This window comes from Pleurodeles waltl, chromosome 3_1 (genome assembly GCF_031143425.1).
Source record: "Pleurodeles waltl isolate 20211129_DDA chromosome 3_1, aPleWal1.hap1.20221129, whole genome shotgun sequence".
NCBI lineage: Eukaryota > Metazoa > Chordata > Amphibia > Caudata > Salamandridae > Pleurodeles > Pleurodeles waltl.
Genome location: NC_090440.1, coordinates 581945729 through 581964416, shown reverse-complemented (window position 1 = coordinate 581964416; position 18688 = coordinate 581945729). Strand labels below are relative to the sequence as shown.

The following is an 18688-nucleotide window of genomic DNA, read 5'->3' as shown; positions in this document are numbered from 1 at the left end:
TCACATCTTTCATTTCCCTTCTCTTGGGAATAATTGTTCAAATGTAATCAGCCGTTCATCTGCTTGAGGCAACACATCAAGCCTTGGCTTCATTCCCTTTTCCAGCTAGTATGCTGCCTCTTAAATACATTTTACCTGTTGTATTATATTGAGGGTAATAAAAACTTGGAATCCAATACCAGAGCATAGCATTCATTCTCATTTGCACCATATTCCAAATCTGGCATTTTCTCTGATATTTTTGTCTTTTTTTCTATCAGAGAATTTACTTAGTGCCCTCAGTTCGACTCCTGACTGTGAATATGAAAAAGGTTTTTAGATGATGTTGTTATTAATCTGATGAGGAATAAGATGTGTTCCTTCCATCAAGCTCCTAAGAATTTGAAGACCAACAACTCATGGAGGATTCAAGTAGCCTCATTTTGGCCTCTCCAGCTTTTTCCCCCTACGAAAATGTTCTATCAGACCACAGCCTTTTGATGGTTCCTAAGGTTCCATATATCCAAGTTCATCTGTAGCAGCAGATGCTACTAGGAAGCAAAACAAGAGCAAAATAAATTAGCTTGTATTCCGCATTTGGCTCCTTATACAGTAGCAAACTATCTGAATGATGTTTTACCTTTTATCATTTCTCTGGTTGATGCCAGAATGCTTATGAATTCAGATGAATGTTACCTTTCAGCCATTGCAGCATAAGGGAGAAACATTATTTTTAAAGAATAAATGGGTGAAATTACATTTTGAGGCATTGCTTCATTTTCACCTTCACTCTGCTAATAGTGATACAGATTCTAAATAGGAAGAAGAACTCTTCCTGGCTTACCTCAGGCACACTTGATTGTACTACTGAATATCAACAAGAACACTGCTGTGGTGCAAAAAATATCTAAGGCAGAATATCAAGGGACAAAATATCAAAAGGTAAGTACATATAGAGAAGTATAAATTTACTGTTCCTATCTCCACATGTATGACTTCTGAATATATGATATGGTCCACGTAGATAGAGATATGTGGAGTTTGGTATAGAAAATCTACATTTTATATTTTATTTTTGATATTGTTCCCTCAATATTGTCTCATCGATACTGTGGTTTCAATAATCAAGCGGCCAGTGTTGCACATCCTGCGTCCCTGTGAAGTCTTACATGAGTCTCCCACCAGGAGTCTGTCTCCCTTGCATATGCTCAAACCCTGGATGTTTTAAGTAAATTTAACTAAATTAGCATAGTCAGTTAAAACCATGAAGCAGACTAAGCCTATATTTGTGGGAGTTTGTTTCTGGTCCTGCCTGGTCTATAACCCAGTTCCCAACCAGTCATAAAGTATTAAGAGTCACAGAATAGCCGTGAAGTTTTTTTTCTTTTTATAACATGAATTCTTAAAAGAAAGCTTTGTTGTATGGTGCTCTCCATTGCGCTATAGTCAGTGGAGGTATTTGCTCTTGTATTTGGTATATACCTGCCAGCACTTTTTTCAACTCCCACTGCTTCTTAACCCCAATAAATGCCATCTGTGGTTTAGAAGGCCCTGTTATTTACCTTCTGACCCTTTTATTTGTTCAGTTTGAAAACATGACAAGGTGTTTGGGGATTTCTAATTTTCTCCTGTGCTGGTTCAATGTTCTGGTCTGTGGCTCCTCTTCACCTATTGTTGGCACGCAGGCGCATAAAGGCCTCAAGATCTCATTAGTCGCAGCATTCCCTCCAGCATATAAAAGGACAAGCCTGCGAGAAAAGAAGGCTCATGCCACAGCATATCCCCAGCTCTGCTGCATCATATACTGTTTGTTGTGCAGTCTCCACTGAGTAGCTATGGTTTGGACCATGTTTCCATAGAAAATAGATTTTTTTGGTTTCCTTAAAACTTTGGTGCTTTTTCACAAATCTTCTCAAAAACCCGCCAAAAAAGTCTTATGCACCTTGGCTCCTTTCTTGAAAGTTTTGGGTTGATCCTTCTAGTGAGGGATGAGAAAAGAGGTGGGGAGGGGGTTCCAAAATATGCTTTCCCCATGCAAATTTCCATAGGCAAAGTAAACTTTGATATCATAAAAACAGTTGAACAGAAGTACACCAAGAAAGCAAGATCTTGGTCCAGACACCGTGCTTTTGTGATTTGGTGTAAATCCGCTCAGTAGTTTTTGAGAAATTAGAGATTAACATGTATGAATGATTCACCCCATGGAGGATTCACAGATTCAACAGTTCAAAAGAGATCTGATTCACTAACACCACATCAACAAAGATGTGGAGGCAGCCATTTAAGGATGGGGGCTTAGTCCCCTGTTCTATTAAAGAAAATATATACCTATACATAGGTAGCAGAGTAGGTGTACTATGCCCTCCACATGCCTGGTGGGAGGTTCACAGAGGGACCCACTCCCGGGCCAAAAACCGGGGACCCTTTACAATTATTTTTATAAGGGATGAGAGAGAGTGCCCCTTATATTATTACAAGCCTCCTAAGCCCATTCCCTGAGGTCAACAATTACATTTCGAGAAGGGGGTGTATGGCCTCCCTCCCTGAGCCACATAAAGGCTCTGGGGACCCCAAAGACCCAGGCTCTCCTTCCGTAGCCTATTCGATGCCCCAGGGACCTCATACACCAGGGCTGAATTATCGATTTAGGAGAGTGTGAGCCGCGTGGCCCTTGGGGCTCTCCCGCAACCCCTAGCAACTTGAGTATTTGAGTTGCCACCTAAAAAAATAATAATAATAACATGAATTTGCAATGCATTGGGTCTCGTGTTTGCTCAAGTTCGAGCTATTAGCGTTGTAAAATCCTAACTGGACTTTTCTTGCCACTTAAATTGAAAATGAAAAGTAAAACAGTTGACATAAGGGAGCCGATTCAAAAGGCCATGGCCGCCATGAGCATGGCACGAAATAGAGACACAAAATTTTTTTTTGGGCTCACAGTAAAATCTATCCGCAGTCATGCAATTATCCATGTAGCAGGGGAAATCTGCAAGGGGGTAACAAAACCGTCCCAAGGAGGGGAAAATTTAAAGCATTTACCAATGATAACAAAGGATTTTTGAAAGGCAAGCTCATGAACGAGAGAAAGTGATGGGCGTGCGGTGAGTGTGGTTAAAAGCCCACAATGCTTACAACAGGTCAAAGCACTTGCCCGCGCGACCTAATAAATGAGTATCAGGAGCCGTTCATTTATACTCCACTGTTCCAAAGAAGTAGCACCCCATAAGGCCCAGCAGGGATTATTTACTAATATTTTGGGATGATGGTAGTACTTTTAGAAAGGGAAAGTGCACCACAAATAATTTTCTAATGTTGCGGAGAGTTGCAGAAAGTGCTGCAGCTCCACAGCAACATTAAATAAAAAACACAGTAAGTCCCCTGGGTCATTGAATCCATGACCCCAGAAGACATTGCCATATTTTTAAAGCACTCCAAGCTGTTGCTGTATTCTCTTCAATTAAATTGCTAGAACACCTTGTGGTTGGTCCATACATGCACACCCATGCATACATATGTATATAGCATATTCATCATTTATTATGGCCTGTCTGAAAGAAAGAATGTAGTTTTCGAAATAATTAGAACCTTAAAATAATAGTGAAAATATGTGTGACATATAATTTACAAATGTATTGCTAAGTGTTCCCTCTTGGTAGCAATCAACATTAAAATTTTAGAGATGACTGGATTCATTTGAAAAAAAAATATTGATAAAACTGATTAATAAAGTTTGCATCTTACCGTTTGCTGAACGCCAGTTCTCAAAATTGCATGAAACTTTTATTGGACATATTAAATTGGAAGCTGTCTTTATAACGTTAATTTATACCACATCATTTAATAAAATATTGTACATTTATTGCATTTTGTATTGAGATATTAAACTTACAAATTGGTGTCAAATGAATGATTCCCGTGCAAGTTTATGTATGTAGTACTTTCTTTGTTTTTGTGCAAGATTGTCTGTAATATGTTCTCCTATTCTCAGTTATGTTAACTTTTCTTTGTTAATGTGAATAGCCTATAGTAACGTTCTCCTACAGTTGACTTTGTAAAATTATTCTTTTTTGATGGAAAAACTGTGAATAATTTCATGTTCTATTATCTCAGCTTTGTTAATTTATTTTTCCTTGGCGTAGTGCTGCTGCAAAAGGCCTTTCTCTGAGTTTAATGGAGCGTCTACTTGAGAAGTATGGTGAAAAGATAGTAAAGATGCTGACAGTGCAGTACCGGATGCATCAGTCTATAATGCAATGGGCTTCTGACGAACTGTATGGTGGGTGTTTGAATGCACACTCATCCGTTGCAAAACATTTGTTAAAGTAAGTTACAGTATTCACATTTTTTCCAGTTTAGTACTGTTGAATTCTAGTTATGTTAAATAAAGTAAATGATGCACAGCTGCCTTACTATTCATCTAGCTAACTGTGAAAATGTAGGTTTCCTTAGTGAAAAGTTAGCTAATGAAACAAGCATTGGCAAAGCCAATAGGTCACACTGATAGGCTAGCAATTAGCTTTGCCAATCAGGTGAGGAACAATCACTGAGACATTTAAAATAAAAATAAAAGTGCTATGAAGTGGCCAGTGCAGAAGCAACATGGAGGGATGGGGAAGGGTGGGGAAGGAGCAAAGCAGATAGGTGGGTTAGAGGGAATAAGCCACGTATACTGGGGTTCAGAGGGGAATAAACAACACGACAGGGAAGGGTAAGAGATTGGTAAAAACACTGTGCTTGGTGTCAGTGGTGTAACATCATTAGTCACATGCACAAGCAGTACCAATTTTATCTACTTTCCTTATTTAACTAAAACATGAGATCAATTAAAAATTAAATGCATATCAAGGCCAACAATGCATTAGGTAATGTATAAAACAATACTGCTTATCACACATGCAGTTGTAGATCCCACCAAAGTGATCAATTCTTTGTGGGTTGCTCCTGCACTACAGATTCAGATAGTCAAATAAATTAAACAACGAAATTAATAACATCTGGTTCAGAACTGTTTCCTAAAAAAAAAAAATCTTATCCTCATTTATTCAGTTTTTTTTCTTGAAGTAACTATTTATGTTGACTGCCACAGAACGGAACAAGGTAATGCCTGTTTTGCAAGATTAAAAGTAATTTAAAATGAAGGGCGAAAAGGACTAAGAGCCTCATTACGAGTCTGGCGGTCCTAAGACTGACAGACTTGCAGTGGCAGTCAGACTGCCACACTCATGGCGGTCGACTGCCAAATTACAACCCTGGCGGTCGGACCGCCAGCGGATTGCCTCCACCGCCAGGAACATGGTTTTCAGCAGGGTGGCGGCAGTCAGAGTCGTGGTCAGCCTCAGTGGCTCTGAGTTCAGCGCCGCTGTGCGGCTCATGAGTCCAGTTTCCGTCAGCCTTATCATGGCAGAGACCCCACCATGAAAAGGTTGGAGGAAAGCCACTGCTGGGGGCAACAGAGCGGCCCCTGAACTGCCCACGATCATGTCATGGGCAGTGCAGGGACCCCCTTGCCGAGCACCCTCGGACTGCACACTGTCTGCTACGGCAGACAGTATTCATTCAGAAGAGAGCCACCCTCCGTGCAAGAGCATTTGCCTCAGCTCCCTGAGGAGCCGAGGCCAATGTCGCTGCACTGTTTCCACTGGGCTGACCAGCAGAAACCTCCGATTTCAGAGGTTTTCGCCGGTCCCCTCAGAGGAAAGCTTTTAATTGGCCAGGGAGGACCACCAGCTCCACGGCGGTCTCCTCTCCACAGGACTGGCGGCCGACAGTCTGTCTGCCAACTTCGTAATGAGGCCCTAAGTAACCAGAAAATTCACCACACGTGTGAAACAAGTCCTGCAAATGTACTTTCCCTGCTGAGCCCTTGAAAAAACTGTGCAAAGAAAACTGTTTTGAAATGGGAATCGATAGGCAAGAGTGGTAAGGGGAAATGTCCTTATATTTCCTTATATGCAATTTGAAGGACATCAACTATGGCTGTGCTTAGTTAGCTTATAAAATGTAGGATCTGTCTTTTTTTCTGGTGTTCTAGAGCAGGTCAGTTCAACGCGCTGTTGGCGGAAAATATAACTAAGCTCTTGGGTTTCAAGGATGGAGAGCAGTTGGCATAAATGAACCCTCGCGTTTTCAGCCTGCAGCTCAAATCGAGTTATCTTTTGTTTCCGTCCATTTACCAAACAAGTGAAAGTATTGTAGTGCATTTTCCTTGAACTCCTATTAAGCTATTGCAGGTGTTAACTGTTCTTATAGTAAATAACAACAAGCAAGTATATGCTCTGTAAACCTATGAATTGTTTTTTTTTTATTAAGGGCCCTGCATTGAAACCTGAGCCTTCCAACTCTTTTAAAGTGTTCTGCTGCAAACCACATGTTGCTAATGAATAACAAATAAATTAAAGGCACTGCCCTTCTTGTCACCTCATTACAGAGATAATGCGCCCCTCAGCCCCTTACCTTTGTCTTTGGGACATACCAAGCACTCCCTGGCGGCAATTTCGCCGTAAGTAAACACTAGATGGCAGCATGCCAACTTTAAATTATGCAATCTTTAAACCCTGACATTTGAAAAATGAATATGGATAATAATAGCAGGCAGTACCATGCTTACCCTTAGGGCCAAGGTTGCCGATTTTGTAACTGGGTAACCGGTCTAGGCTCACAAGCCCGTGATTGTCGACCCATCACTTCATCTCCCCATGCCTTAAAAAAAAAGCATGAGTGGGGAAGCAAGGATCGATAGAGGGAGCAAGCAGCAACGACAAGGGAGCGGGGTGAGGGGAGGCCAAACAGCAAAGAGGGAGAAGGTCAGGGGACGGGCAAGCAAGACGAGCCAGTGTGAGGACAATAGACAATAACAAGGATTTGCAATGCAATAGGTCTCGCATTTGTGATCATTAGAGCTATTGGTCTTGCTTATGTTATTGTATTAGAATACAAATGCTATTGTGATTATAGAACGGTCTCTGTTAGTGATGTTTGTGAGACACAGTACTTGTGTCAAAAAGAGAGCGCGTGTGTATGGGAGAAAGGATGTGTGTATGAGACCATGTATGTGTGAGAAAACTATGTGTATGTGTTATAAAAAGAGATAGTTGAGATAAAAAAATAGTGGCAGTGTCTGTGTGAGTGAAATAGTGCAGTGTATTAGGGAGGGGAGTGAGAGAGACAAAGAGAGAGAGTGCTGTGTAAATGAGACTGATTGAGAGAGACAGAAAGAAAGAGAAATAGAGTGTGTATGTGTTATAAAGAAAGAGAAAAAAACGTAAGTGTTGGACAAAGGATGTGTATATGTGTGTCACAGCATGCAACAACACAAAAAATGTGCATAATATTACTGTAAGGTAATTATTCATCAAAGCAGTGTAAACACGATCTGAAAGCTAATGCGTTCACTGCTAGATGTAATAATGTTTTGAAAATTTCTAAGCAAAGGTGTGCAAACAGGATATTGTTAATAATGAGCGCACTGCTATATGTAATCATATTAAGAAAATGTACATAGCAAAATATCTGTGCAAAGGTGAGATAAAATGAAAAGTGCACACTGCAGTGTTGACATACATGGCGAAAACACGGAATAAAATCTTTGTAAATGTTTTTGTAAGTATCATGTATGTGTTATAATGATTAATGTAACAGTACGAAAACTGTGCTTGATATTGCTGTAATGTAATTAAAATTTGAGAGTGTGTAAACATAAGATAAAAGGCAATGCATGCACTTGTACCTTTAAACACGTCTAAAACATTTATAAGCGAAATATCGGTGCAAACACGAGATAAAGACAAAGCGCACACTGCGGTGTTGATATGAGATGGTCAAACCTTACAATGAAATCTATGTGCATGTCTTTGTAAGTTATGTGTGTGAAACAGAGTATGTGTGTGTAAGAGAGAGTGCATTTGTATGGGAGAAAGGATGTGTGCATGTGTCTGAAAGGTAGTATGTCTTAAAAAGTGTTTATGTGCGTGAAAGGTTGTATGTTTTAGAAAGCGTGTGTGTGTGATTAAAAGAGAGAGGGAGGCTGAAGTAAGAAAAAGAGTAAATGTGTGTGGCAAAGAAATAACGGTTTGTATGAGTGCGGTGGGTGCCAAAAGTAGAGAATGCTGTATAAATGTGAGAGTTGAAGAAAGACAATGAGAAAGTCAGACAGAGAGTATGTGAGTAAAAGAGGGCGAAAGTCAGTTTGTGTGGAAAACAGAAAAGTGCCTGTTTGTGAAAGTGTCTATGTTTGAGAGAGCATATGTGGGTTATGCGGACCAATGTGACAGGACGGATACTTTGAATGAGATCGTGGCAAGCTAATTAATAACTGAAACTTGTCAACCTCAGGATAAAAGCTAATGTGCGCTCTGCTCTGTGTAATAATGGTTCAAAAATTACTAACTAAAGCTGTGCATACCGTAGATCAAAAAAAAATTGCACATTTAAATTGAAAAATAGGCATTTCTTACATTTTTAAAACTAAAACTGTTCAAAGACGAAGTAAAACACAACGCACACACTGTTTTTTTTTATGAATGTATATAAAATTAGTAACCGAAACTGTGCAGAAAGTGTGTAGTGATGTGATAATTAGAATAAATAGGCAGTATTCGTCAAAGATCCTACTCGGCTTCAGTGAAGCATGAATTAGCATACTTGTAAACCTCACCATGAACATCCACATATGGTGTTTAGGTTGATGATAACGATCTTTAAAGCTATGCTAATTGTCTACTGGACCCTGCCTGGCAACTGCAGACTCTGTGACTAAATTGCTTTTGTTCCTGGGAAAAAGGTAGCGGCAAATGCCTTTAAGGATCACATCCTTTAACTGTTTTTTTGTAATAATGAAGTTTAACAAAAACAGTGCAATAGAAGCCTGTACTTGTAAGGTTTAAAATTAGGTAAGTGTATAATTAAAACTGTGCTGGAAGAGTTGAGATCTGTGAATTAACAACACGGAAACTCTGAATAATATGGCTGTGATGTAATTGTTAACCGAAACTGTGCAAACACAAAATGAAAGGCAAAGCGCGTGCAGCGGTCTTGTCCTAAAATGGTCAAAACGTAAAAAATTCAAGGAATATGAATGTCTCTGTGAGTGCTGTGTGTGACACTGAATACGTGTGTGTAACAGAAAGCGCGTGTGTATGTAATAAAGGATGTATATATGTGCGTGAGAGCTTGTATGGTTAAAACTGCGTGTGTGTGTGAAAGAAAAACTAAACAAGCACATTTAGAAAATTACAAACCGAAGTAACATTGAAAACACAAGATCCATTTGTGCAAACATTACATAAAAAGCAACGCGTGCACTGCTATATTTAAGCACGTTTAAAAAATAACCAAAACAGAGCAAACGCACATTAAAAGCAACGCGCGCAAAGCACACAAAAAACCGTGAAACTGGTGCAAAACATACTGATCGCTACAGTGCAACTACAAAGAGTAAAAAAAATAGTTCTACTAACATATTATTAAGAAAAAGCCTGTGTAAGAAGATTGTACTTGGTCGCTGCACTTTGGGAGGGATAAACACGAAAGGAGGCATGACAAATGCATGCCACAAACCAATAGCAAACAAAGAAAAAGCAAACAGCCAATAAAAAGCCAGTAGGTGGGTATAGAGCCCACAGAGTAATTACAACAGTCCGAGAGACAGCCATGCGCACTGCCTAGGCTCAACCTAAAAATAGTACCTCAATGGCAGTGCGAGCAGAGATTAATCAAAAGGAATCGATCTGTACTTCATCCAGCTGCCAGATTCAAAACAGGAAGTGACGCTGATCAATACGGTTCCATCAAATAAGAGGAACAGTGGAGTCAACAAACAGGAAGCAAAGGTGGGTCAAGCCCTTTATTGTAAACAATACCCCTCGCAAGCACAGCACATGTGCTGTATAGGCGAGACCTAAAAAATCAGGAACATGCTTTAAGGTAACTGCTTTGAAGGTAAGTCAGTTCACTCACTGGTCTCATCAGCAGACTAGGCGTCTGATGCCGGAGAGTGAGCCGAGCTGTGCAAAGATAGCTGACGTACTAGCCAAGGCGTTATGCTGTCTTCTCTCACCTCTATTAAATCATGTTTCTGCTCAGATTATTTGAAATTGAAGCCCTATCCACTACCCTCCTTTTTCCCCCCATCCCGTGGCTGCCACACCCTACACTTGCCTTGCAATGTATCGTTGGACCACAACCGTTATTAGGTGGCTAGCGTTTGACACAGCACTGTCTGCTGTTCCCAGTATTTTTATCACGCTGTTTTTTTTAATGAGTTTCAGCCCGTGTTTTTAATTATATGTGTTGCTAAACCAGGTAGCAAGCAGCTCTCAGCAATATGATTATCTTTCTGTTCCTCCTTCAATAAAAGCAAGACGTCAGAAAAAGTAGGTCACTACATGTTGCAGTTTCTCTTAAGATGAACAGGCAGAGATTAATTTATGCACCACAACAGCAAACCTGGTCCTCTGAGAACCGAATTGTACTTAGTAGCTTTAAAATTGAGATGGAATATGGTGTCCCTGATGATACCCCTTCAATAAAGGAGAATGAGTAGGTTGGAATTATATTTACCTGCAGATGGTTATAGAAAACTGTTCCCCATTTTAGCAGCGTTGTGTAGTAAATATTTCATATAGATAAATTGTGCTAATTTCAATATGCTTTACGCCATGCAGCAAGGAATATAATGTTTTGAATTAAAGGCTATTTATTGTGCGCAAGCACAGTAGTGTCTGACAGCAGTTAGATATGCACTCTCAGTGCAGTTTGAACAGGAATTGACAATACCAGTAGACCTTGCTTTTGATAGGAGTAGGCCACCGTTTGGCTTTGGCAGTGCCAGTTGGTGATCTTTTTCAGCATTGGCAAAAAAAGAAATTTCTGTTGGTACAGATCAGCACCGGTACAAAAAACAGCCCTGAAAATAGCTGACCCATCACTATGAAGCGTACTTGTGCCTATGTCAGGGGCACAACTAGACTCAAAGTTTGGAGGGGGCTACCACTGGTGGTAGAGGCATTGGTAAAACCTGAGGTAAAATTACTTCTTTTGCTTAATTGTACACTGCATGCCTTGTGAAGATGTTTTTTTGACAGTGTCCAGAGGTAAGGTACATTTTTAAGCACACTGGGCCAATATGTTCAAATTATTTGAACAACATGACAACTCCTTTCCTGTTTGGGTGAAGGGAACACCATTTTCAGGCTCTGTGGCATGTAGAATGTTGAAGCTTCCATCCAAAGTTGTCTATTGGCATAGGAGTGCTGGGCCCAGGCCCGTGGCGCCAATCTTCAGATGGGTGAAAAGAACTATCTGCATCTCCTCTTGGCCTGAGGAACACTTAGAGAAAGTGGGCTACCTAAAAGGGCAAAGCAAGGAGTGACACTTTCTGCAGTTGGTCTCCTGGTCTGTCTCCATGGTTCCCATTCAGAACCGCACCAAAAGTCTACTGAAGCTTCCACTGCAGCAGTGGGTCACAATTTGGTACTATCACTGGTGGCACGAGAAGCTGCTATGCCACTGATGGATAGCTGATAGGCCTGGAAAGGCTGAAATGGCCAGGAACATACATCTTTCTGCACTGGCCTGAAGATGGGCTGCAACAGCCATGCCATGGGACATACCTGCACTGGCTAGGATGTGGGTTGTGTAGGAACTTAGGTTACTAGTTAAGGGGGTGAAACTCTACTCACGCAGTGCCAACAATTCCTGTCAGGGTAAAGTCACTAGCAAACCCCAAATTAACCCGTGCTAAACCCTCTGGCAGAAAGAGATAACTCCTGCCCCCAGATGACCAGGGAGCAATCAATGAGTAGGGCTTACCTGCACTACCATTGGAGTATTCACTGTAGGCTCCTCTCTGAGAACAGCCACTACTGCCTATGCCCTAAAACTGTTACGGTCTTGCCTAAATCAGCCTCTGGGCGTGCTTTGACCTCTCTGGGGACTTTAGTTCTTGAAACGCCAGGCCAAGCTAGCCTCCAAAAATGCCAGTGCCATACTTCTTTCCATAGAGAGGCCTGCACCTTGTCCAAATTGACAAGTATTAAAAAAAATTGAAAGAACGTTGGCATAAGGTGTCCGCAAACCTGCTTTGGAGGAGGTCAACTATGCAAGCTTTGAGTTGATTTTAAGGATGCTGGATCTCCTCTCTTGGCAGAGATACAACATGTTGTGTTACCAAGCATATGTATAGAGCACTGGACCAAGCTGGACAGGCTCTCAGGGTCTACCATGGAACCTTCCTCTTTGGCCGCCTTCGGCATCTTCATGACGGGCCTGTTTTATCAAGCACCTTATTCTGGCATGCTCACCAGGATTGATTATTCCCCTTCGTAAGGTCCAAAGATTATTTCCGTAGAAAATACACTATCTTGTGGCCCAGATCTCAGACACTCTGCTTTTAGGTGATTGCGTAATGCCTTTGGTTGACTTAACATGCAAACTTCTCTGATGGCACTGTTTCTGCAGAGCACAGGTGATAAAGCTGCTCTGGGTCTAAAAGCTCCTGCTGTGCCTGGTGAGGCACTCAGAGTAACAAACACTCGGGCCCTCTGGCTCCGTCTCACAGACACAAGACCTTTTCTGGATCGTATGGGAGGGCCACCATTCTGGACTGGAATTACTCTCTTCTTTGAACTCCTCAGATGAATACACAGCCTCCTCATCAGCATTTCCCTCTGAGAGAGCTCCTGACCTGTCTGGGCCAGTGGCTATCATCATTATCTCTTCTTTTTAGGGTACCTCATTAACCATAAGGGAAGTTTGCTTTCCAGCTATATCCAAAAATGTTGTAAAAAGGTGTCCATGTGGATAGAATGGCATCCCTCATAACCAGTACCCAAATGCTGCCAAGCAATTTATTTTATTTTTGTATTTATTTTGCCGTTCCTCGTTTGGTCCCCATGTCATCAGGCCCATCTTCTGTCACATCAAAAGGTGGGAGAGGCTGAGGTTCTTGGGACTTTATAGTCCTTTTCCACCAGATTTTCTTGGCAGCTGCTTATGCCCTAGGGGCTGATGCATCACTAAACTCTTCAGGCAGTGCTTCGCAGGAGTCTTCCTTCTCCAAGTTCTTCCCTGGGATACTGTTACTCCAAACCCCATTACTACTTATCGGATAAGCTCACTGCTAATTGTGTGTTTAGGTGTTAACTCCTCTGAGTCCCAGTAGTCACAGTCTCTGGCCTGCTCAGGAGATACGGTGCTGTCAGAGGTCAAGCTCTTGTCCTTCCACTACCTGGCCTCACTGTCAAGAATTCAAAGAGTCAATAATCTGAAACCAATCTGAAGCCAAGTTCCAGTTCACTTGCTGCTTTCTTCTACTTGCATCTGTGATATATCCACACCTAAAATGGTGGTGCCTCATAGTTGAAACATAATTGAACTGCCGGCTGTACTCCCGTATGGTCCGCCAGTGCATCTGAGGCGCAAAGCTTTGCTGCTCAAGATGCACTGAGCACAAGCATCATTGGGGACTTTCAGACCTTAAGCCCACTCCCCTTGTCACAGGCAATATCCATACATGTTTTTAGCTGGGCTGAGATGTCTGCACACTTAACTTGTGGCCTACATTTGGCCTGCTCTGCTTCCATACCCTGAAAGATTACTGCTGCCCTGTAATCTATTGAGCAAGTGGCATCAGGCACATGTGCATCCTATGAGAAATAAAGTAATGTCAGCAATCATTATGTCCTACTTAATAAGCTAAAGGGACTATAACAGTGAAAAGATTTCTTAACCCCACGTCTGAGCATCACAGAAAAAAAGGATGAGTAAGAGCATAGCAGAGACTTTATTGTTAATAATAATACAATATGATTGGTGATTTGAAGTCACATTTGGTTTGATACATGTGAGCATCAATTGTTGTTTGATTTGGATGCTCATGCGAGACATGATCTAATACAGATGTCTAATTGGCTACTAAGTAATAAAGCAAGACAAATAAAAGCATAAGCTTTGGCTCCGGTCCTGGCAAATAATCTGTTGGGCTCCAAGGCCTTGGTAAACTTGAAGCTTGCTGTATGCAAAATCTGGTTCTCAGTGAAACTTTTCAGCTTTCTCCACTGTTCCTCTGGTGTAATGGTTTGGGTCAGCAGAAGGCAGATTATCAGTTAGTTCTCTTCACTGATATGGTCTCCCTCTAATTTTGTGGATGTGATTCTGGTTGCCTTGCACTTTGGCCTAAAAATAATTAGTCTACAACATGAATTGTTGCTTGCATTTTAAGAGGGATGTGCCGGCCTGACAGTGAACAGTCATCCCCTGTGGAAGAGCTTCTTCTTATGTTCCCTTTCTAATTGTGTTGCACCTGCTTACAACTTAGCTGCTCTAGCAGTCACACTCTCATAGCAGCATGAGGAAAGCAAACTCACTTAAGGGGATGGGATAAGTGCATCCAATCAGTCTAACCATTCGCAATCACTCAAGGTAGCATTCTAACCCATCATTCTTTTACCCACAATGTAATCTCACATTAGATCAGCCGTAGCAAATCAGACATTGGTCCTGGTGCAATAGGAACAGCCCAGCCTTAGCATGAGGAAGGCTCGAGATTCCTTTTTAAAAGCAGTACAACCTCATGTTATTCCCCATGTCTGAGACTTAACTGACTGATAGAAACTTACAATCCTTGTCCTTTTTGCTCACACATGCTCTTTCCCTGTCTAGTTGTCAAGATTTCAGTCACATGGCTAGCCCAATTCTAGTGTGACATTAAAGGTGCAGACCTGGAGCCTCAAACATATACTTGCTCTCATTCCTCACCATATGCAAGAAAAACTGTCGGCCCACAAACCCCTGAATACAGACACTGCAAATAATAAAGACTTCAGCTTTGAGTTCTGCATCAATAACTTTGGAAATGCTTTTGTATAAAGACTCTTTATTTTTACTGTTTCATCCCAGCCCATCCCCTGTCAAGATAGCAGGAGATAATAAGGAGGCACTTGGGGCCTGATTACAACTTTGGAGGAAGGTGTTAATCCGTCCCAAATGTGACGGATATACCACTAGCCGTATTACGAGTCCATTATATCCTATGGAACTCGTAATACTTCTGGTGGTATATCCGTCACATTTGGGATGGATTATCACCTCCTCCAAGGTTGTAATCAGGCCCTTAGTAGCTTTAAATCAATTTTCTTTATGTTCTTGGCCCCCTGCACAACTCACTGGCACTTTGGGGGTTTCTGGTTTCTGGCTTGCTGTAGGAAGCAGGGAATACATTTGATGTGTCAGACGCATGAAAACTTAATGATACACAGATTTTACTTCCAGAGACAGATCTGCCAACGTGGAAGGAAATTGTGAGATTATTTGAAGTTAATTGAACCTGAAGAGAAATATGCTTCCCAATTTATCCAAAAATGTCTTCTAAATATTACATCACTCAACATGAGCTTCTCTATTAACAATTTGCTCTGTGGACCCAGCTTTGATCCAGCTCTCCATCTTCAAGTGCATAAGCTGTCTGAGCTCCAGAAAATGCACAAAAAGAGAATCAACCAAGGCAAGACAACTTCAGGACCTTGTAAATTTGCATTCTGCATTGGTTTTTGAAAGGCATCTTATAGCTGCCTGAACTTTTGTCTTCAGGATCTCTCTGGGTATCCAGAGCTCTGAAAACCTTGTTCGATTTAATCACACATTTTGCGGCATTCCAATTCCAACTGCCTCAAAATCAGATATTTTGCTTCTGAGGGCTCCCTTGTTCTTTAGGTCTACAAAATGTTTATTATCTGGATGCAAGAACTCTCACCCACCCAGGTGGCATGCTTCGTCCTCAGGTCTTGTTTTGCTTTGGGTCAGATGTGCAATACTCAACAGGCCCAAAACGGCACTCTTTATGGAGATGTTTTCATTTTCTAGACATCCCAAGTGTTGAGGTACCCCTATTTTTAGATTTGGCATGTGTTTTATGTATAAAATTATCTGTTGTAAAAGTATATATTAGTCTTCCTGTTAGACCTGACATCCTTGATATGTGGTCTTCCTTCAAGCTGTTTGCCTTCACCCTTTCTGTTTTCTGAAATATGTTTTTGTTGGCATTAGGACTCTGTGCACTTTGCCCCGTCTAACCAGTGCTAAATTGCTTGTGTTCTCCTGTAAAAACATGGGAAAATTGGTCACATCTCATTGGCACATTTAATGTACCTATAAGTTCCTATTTTTTACTACTACATGGTACCCAGGGTCTGTAAATTAGATGCTACTGGGAAGCCTGCAGCACTCGTGCCACTCACTAAAGTAGCACTTTAAAACTTTTCTCAGGCATGCCACAGCAGCCTGTAGTGCAGTTATAAACTGCCATTTTGACCTGGCAAAATAAACATTTTGCTAGGCCTAAACCTTCCTCTTTAGGTCGAGTGGGCTGCTAAGCACGCCCATCACTATCGCTTGTTCATGGGATTGCCTTCCAAAAATCCGTTGTTATCATCTGTAAATGCTTTATGTTTGTCCCTCCTTGGGGCAGTTTTGTTACCGCCTTGGCCATCGACCCTGTTACATGGATAATTGCACGTTTGCCAATACGTTTGACTGCTAGCAATCTTCTTTTTCCTTTTGAGTCGCTCCTTCTCGCTCATGCCGGCCATGGCAATTTCGAATCGGCTCACTTATGTCAACTGTTTTAGTTTTCATTTTCAATTTGAGTGGCAAGAAAAGTCTAGTTAGGAATTTACAACATTAACAGCTCTAACTCAAGCAAACGCGAGACCCATTGCATTGTAAATGCATATATCACCTCCAAAGTAGCACCTAAGGAGCCCATAGGTCAGGGTGCATTGTATTTAAAAGGTAGAACATGTGCTGTTTTACATTTCCTGGTGGTGAAAAACACCTACATTTATTTTTCACTACTGTGAAGCCTACCTCTCCCATAGGATAACACTGTTACCTTAATACATTTAACAAGTGCTAATTTTCTGATTTGTAGCAGGTAGAAATGCCATGTTTGGACTCAAAACAACTGTTATTTAAATGATAAAGTCTGCTTTAAGTCACATCTGAAAATGCCAGTTTTAAACAGTTATATAACTGTAAAGCAGAGGTTCCAGGCTAAATGAATAATTGTAAATATCCAAATAAAGGTTTTCAAAAGAAACTCCAGAATGCGTTATCAAATTTAATATTAGGAAGCCCACCTTTTACCAAAAGAATTACATAGATTTGCTACAAAATTAATTATATTCTGCTGTTAACAGTACTCTGTGGTCAGCACTCAATCGATCTCATAGTGAATAAAGATGAAAACTGTACAAGATGTATTTAAATTGGGCAAGGCACAACAAAGGAAAAGCACAATGTTTTATATCCAGGGTACAAATACTAATAATCTTATATTAGAGTTATGTTCCTATTGGCGGAAGGCCCAATGGTGTTTCAACCCAAATATTTGAACGGGTCATCATCAGGACAACAGTTAGTTTAGATGAGCAACGACATCAGTCCTGAAAAGGGACTCAAGGGACAAAAAGGAAAAAAGTCAGCATATGCTTCAATAAAAATGAAAAGATGAATGATCAACAAACAATTAATCTGGACCAAAGGGAAATATAACTAGAGTACATTGGATAGGAAACATGCAATCTGTAAAAAGACAACGTTAAATATAGCCAGTTAGGAAAAAAAGACTTGGCCATCACCAGAATGGAAAATTTAATGAGGAGAATTGCACGTACTCAGAACCAACTGGCAGAGATAAATGAAAGGAAATGGGTAGCTTTAGCCACCTATAAATCCCTTGATCCAGATTAATCGTTTGTTGATCAATGTACTTGCTGAGTTAGTGTCACTTTATAATAATGAACTTTTGCATAATGTTGTTGGTTTAGGTTCAATAGGTAGTTTAAGGTGAGGTGCTCGTAATTCGCAGGATAGATAGCATAAATATGATACATTAATTGAATTTTCTTTTCATTGACTACAGTGTTCCTATAGGCTTTCCAACCTGCAGTACAATTGAAATGAAACTGTTATACATACCCAGAATTGCTTTCCTTTTGCTGACTTCCTAACCATTATTTATTTGTTAGGGATTTACCTGGAGTTGTTCTAACAGAAGAAACTTCTATTCCTTTGCTGCTTATTGACACAGCAGGTTGTGGTCTTTTAGAACTTAATGAGGAAAATGAACAGTCCATAGGAAACCAAGGTATTATCATTTTAATATGTTAATTTGACTTTGCGTCTGTGACTTGAGTTCAGTTGTCTGCATCAAACTGTTCCATTTTTGCAGCACAAATCAATACCTCCTGATCTAAATGTTTAAACATTTTAGGTGGCAATTTAAATTTAATGATTCAGAAATTTCTGAAAAGTGAAAAATGTAATGCAAAACCTGTCATTTTCCGCTCAACTTTGTGGTTAGGGAAAATCTCTGGAGAAAATTGTACATAATAGAAATGCAGATTTGTGTTTTTTTTGCTTATTGCTTGTTTTAATTTGTTCAAGCATGGTGTCTTTCTGCTGCAGGTGAAGTTCGGCTCGTTGGTTTACACCTCCAGGCATTGGTGGATGCTGGTGTTAAAGCTCGTGACATTGCTGTCATTGCACCATACAATCTTCAGGTAGCTGTTGTTTTTATTACGTTGCATAGCATAAACATGTACCGGGTGTTTGGGATAGTTACACATAGTAAGAAAGAGAAACATGCATTGTTATACTTAATGAAAACTGGATATAAGCACCAAGCCTAGTGAATACCACAATCCCTATCAAC

General features: G+C 40.7%; 1 protein-coding gene across 1 annotated transcript in view; it reads left to right on the top strand.

Moving 5' to 3' along the window:
* Positions 1–18688, top strand: part of IGHMBP2 (immunoglobulin mu DNA binding protein 2) — a 219196-nt gene that overhangs the window by 88857 nt on the left and 111651 nt on the right. The window contains exons 9-11 of the mRNA XM_069223024.1: positions 4119–4301; positions 18003–18121; positions 18442–18536. Of these exons, the coding sequence (XP_069079125.1) occupies positions 4119–4301; positions 18003–18121; positions 18442–18536 (397 nt within the window). The remainder of the gene's footprint in view (positions 1–4118; positions 4302–18002; positions 18122–18441; positions 18537–18688) is intronic.